At 67.8% G+C, this 1,651-nt stretch overlaps 1 protein-coding gene across 1 annotated transcript in view; it reads left to right on the top strand.

The window, feature by feature from the left end:
* The first annotated feature begins 1,247 nt into the window (after nt 1-1,247).
* H696_01603 (hypothetical protein) overlaps nt 1,248-1,651 on the top strand; it is a 2,239-nt gene continuing 1,835 nt past the window's right edge. The window contains exons 1-2 of the mRNA XM_009495507.1: nt 1,248-1,364; nt 1,454-1,634. Coding sequence (XP_009493782.1) covers nt 1,274-1,364; nt 1,454-1,634 — 272 coding nt within the window. The 5' untranslated portion in view covers nt 1,248-1,273. The remainder of the gene's footprint in view (nt 1,365-1,453; nt 1,635-1,651) is intronic.

Here is a 1,651-nt window from a genome sequence, read left to right as displayed (position 1 = left end):
GGGGGGGGGGGGCACGCGGGGCCTCAGATGGCCACACGGGCCTCGTGGATGGAGAAAACCTTCGCTCCAGAGCCCCACACCCCGACTCCCTTCTCTCGGGGCCGGGGGCGGGCGCGTCATACAAGCGGTGTCGTCCCCGGCCGGCCAGCCGGCGGTGGTGCGTGCGTATGTGCGTGTGCGCGTGTGGCAGCGGTCGGGGGATTGGGACCTGCCGGGCCACGGTGGCCAGCGGATCTCGGGTCCTCTGAAATGGTATTTCATCTTCCGGGTGATCTTCGCGTGATTCTTATATGCCGACGGATGCCGGCGGCCCGGGCCCGTTGGGACCCGGGCGGACAACGAGCTCGGGCAGCGAGGCCGGGCTTCCGGCGACCAGGCAGGGCTTCTTGGTAGGAGGCGCGTACGACGGGACTTCACGAACAGCCACCCCCGAACCGTGCGGGCGGCGGGGGCGACTGACCTGCGGGCCTGGGGCCCGGCAGGAGCCCTCCACGCGGCATAGAGGCGCGTATGTGCGCGAGGTCGTCATCTGACCGTGTTGCCCAGGCGCCGACGCTTGGGCTGTGCATTGTTTTTGTTGTTGTTTTCTCATGGCCCCCCTCGCTCCCGACCACGGCACGTCTCTTCCGCAGGGGTCCAGCCAGGCCTCGCCCTTGTCTGTTGGTCAGACTTGGCGGCCCTCCGAGCGCATACAAATTCCTTGCTGACACATCTGCGGCCCGGCTTACACCGTGTCGGTGAGTTTCTCGCCCGCCGGCCGCCACTTTCGCGGGGGATGACCTGCCCGCCCCAGCTCCCCCCCCCCCCCCCACCCCCCCCCCGCCGGTGCGCTGTGCCTGGGCGAAAGTGCCCAGTCACGGTCCCCGGAATAAAATCCCCCCCCGGGCATGGGTACCCCGGCGGGGTGTTGCCTCCGAGACCGGGGCGACACATATGCGGATGGGTGGGTGTGTGTCTTCTGTGTATGGTATGACTCAGGCATCTGTTGTTCGTTATCCATCCCTGGACTTTCCTCCCTCGCCCAGCCCTGGATGCTACGCCTTTTCCCCAAGACGTCCTCCCTCTCCCTGAAGACGCGGAGGTCCTGACGACACACACACGCACACACACACACGGCCGTCCTGGGACCCCCTTCGGCCCGGGTGCGCGCCATCCCCCTACCCCGGGGTGGATGAAAAGCCCCCAGTGCCGGTTCGGCCGTCCAGGCAATCGGACAGCGAGCTACCCACACACCCCTTTTCCTGTTCGCACACTCCTCCCCTCCCCCTCCACTATGGCCCTCTCCCTTGCCTGCTGGGGCCTGATGGCGCTCTTCGCGCTCATCGCGTCTGCCCAGGCCTCTTTCCTCCCGACCGACCCCTCTGGTATGCTCCCTGTCCACCGGATTCCCTCCTCCGCCCGCGCGCGCCCCGCTGTCGCCCGCGCATTTACTCACCCACATCGCCCTCTGCAGGTCTTCGTCTCATCCAGGTTGGCCCGAACCCCGAGACCGACCGCCGCCTGGTCTCCCCCCGGGAGATCCTGCGCATGGTCCACGAGCGCCACGAGAACCCCTCAGTCATGATGGGCCCCGGCTTTGTCGATCTGACCGGCCTCGAGTACGACCCGGCCGAGCTCTCCCTGGATGCCACGAAGTATGTCCCCCCCCCCC

The sequence above is a fragment of the Fonticula alba genome, assembly GCF_000388065.1.
Source record: "Fonticula alba strain ATCC 38817 unplaced genomic scaffold supercont2.2, whole genome shotgun sequence".
Lineage (NCBI taxonomy): Eukaryota > Rotosphaerida > Fonticulaceae > Fonticula > Fonticula alba.
This window is presented reverse-complemented; position numbering and strand designations above follow the sequence as displayed.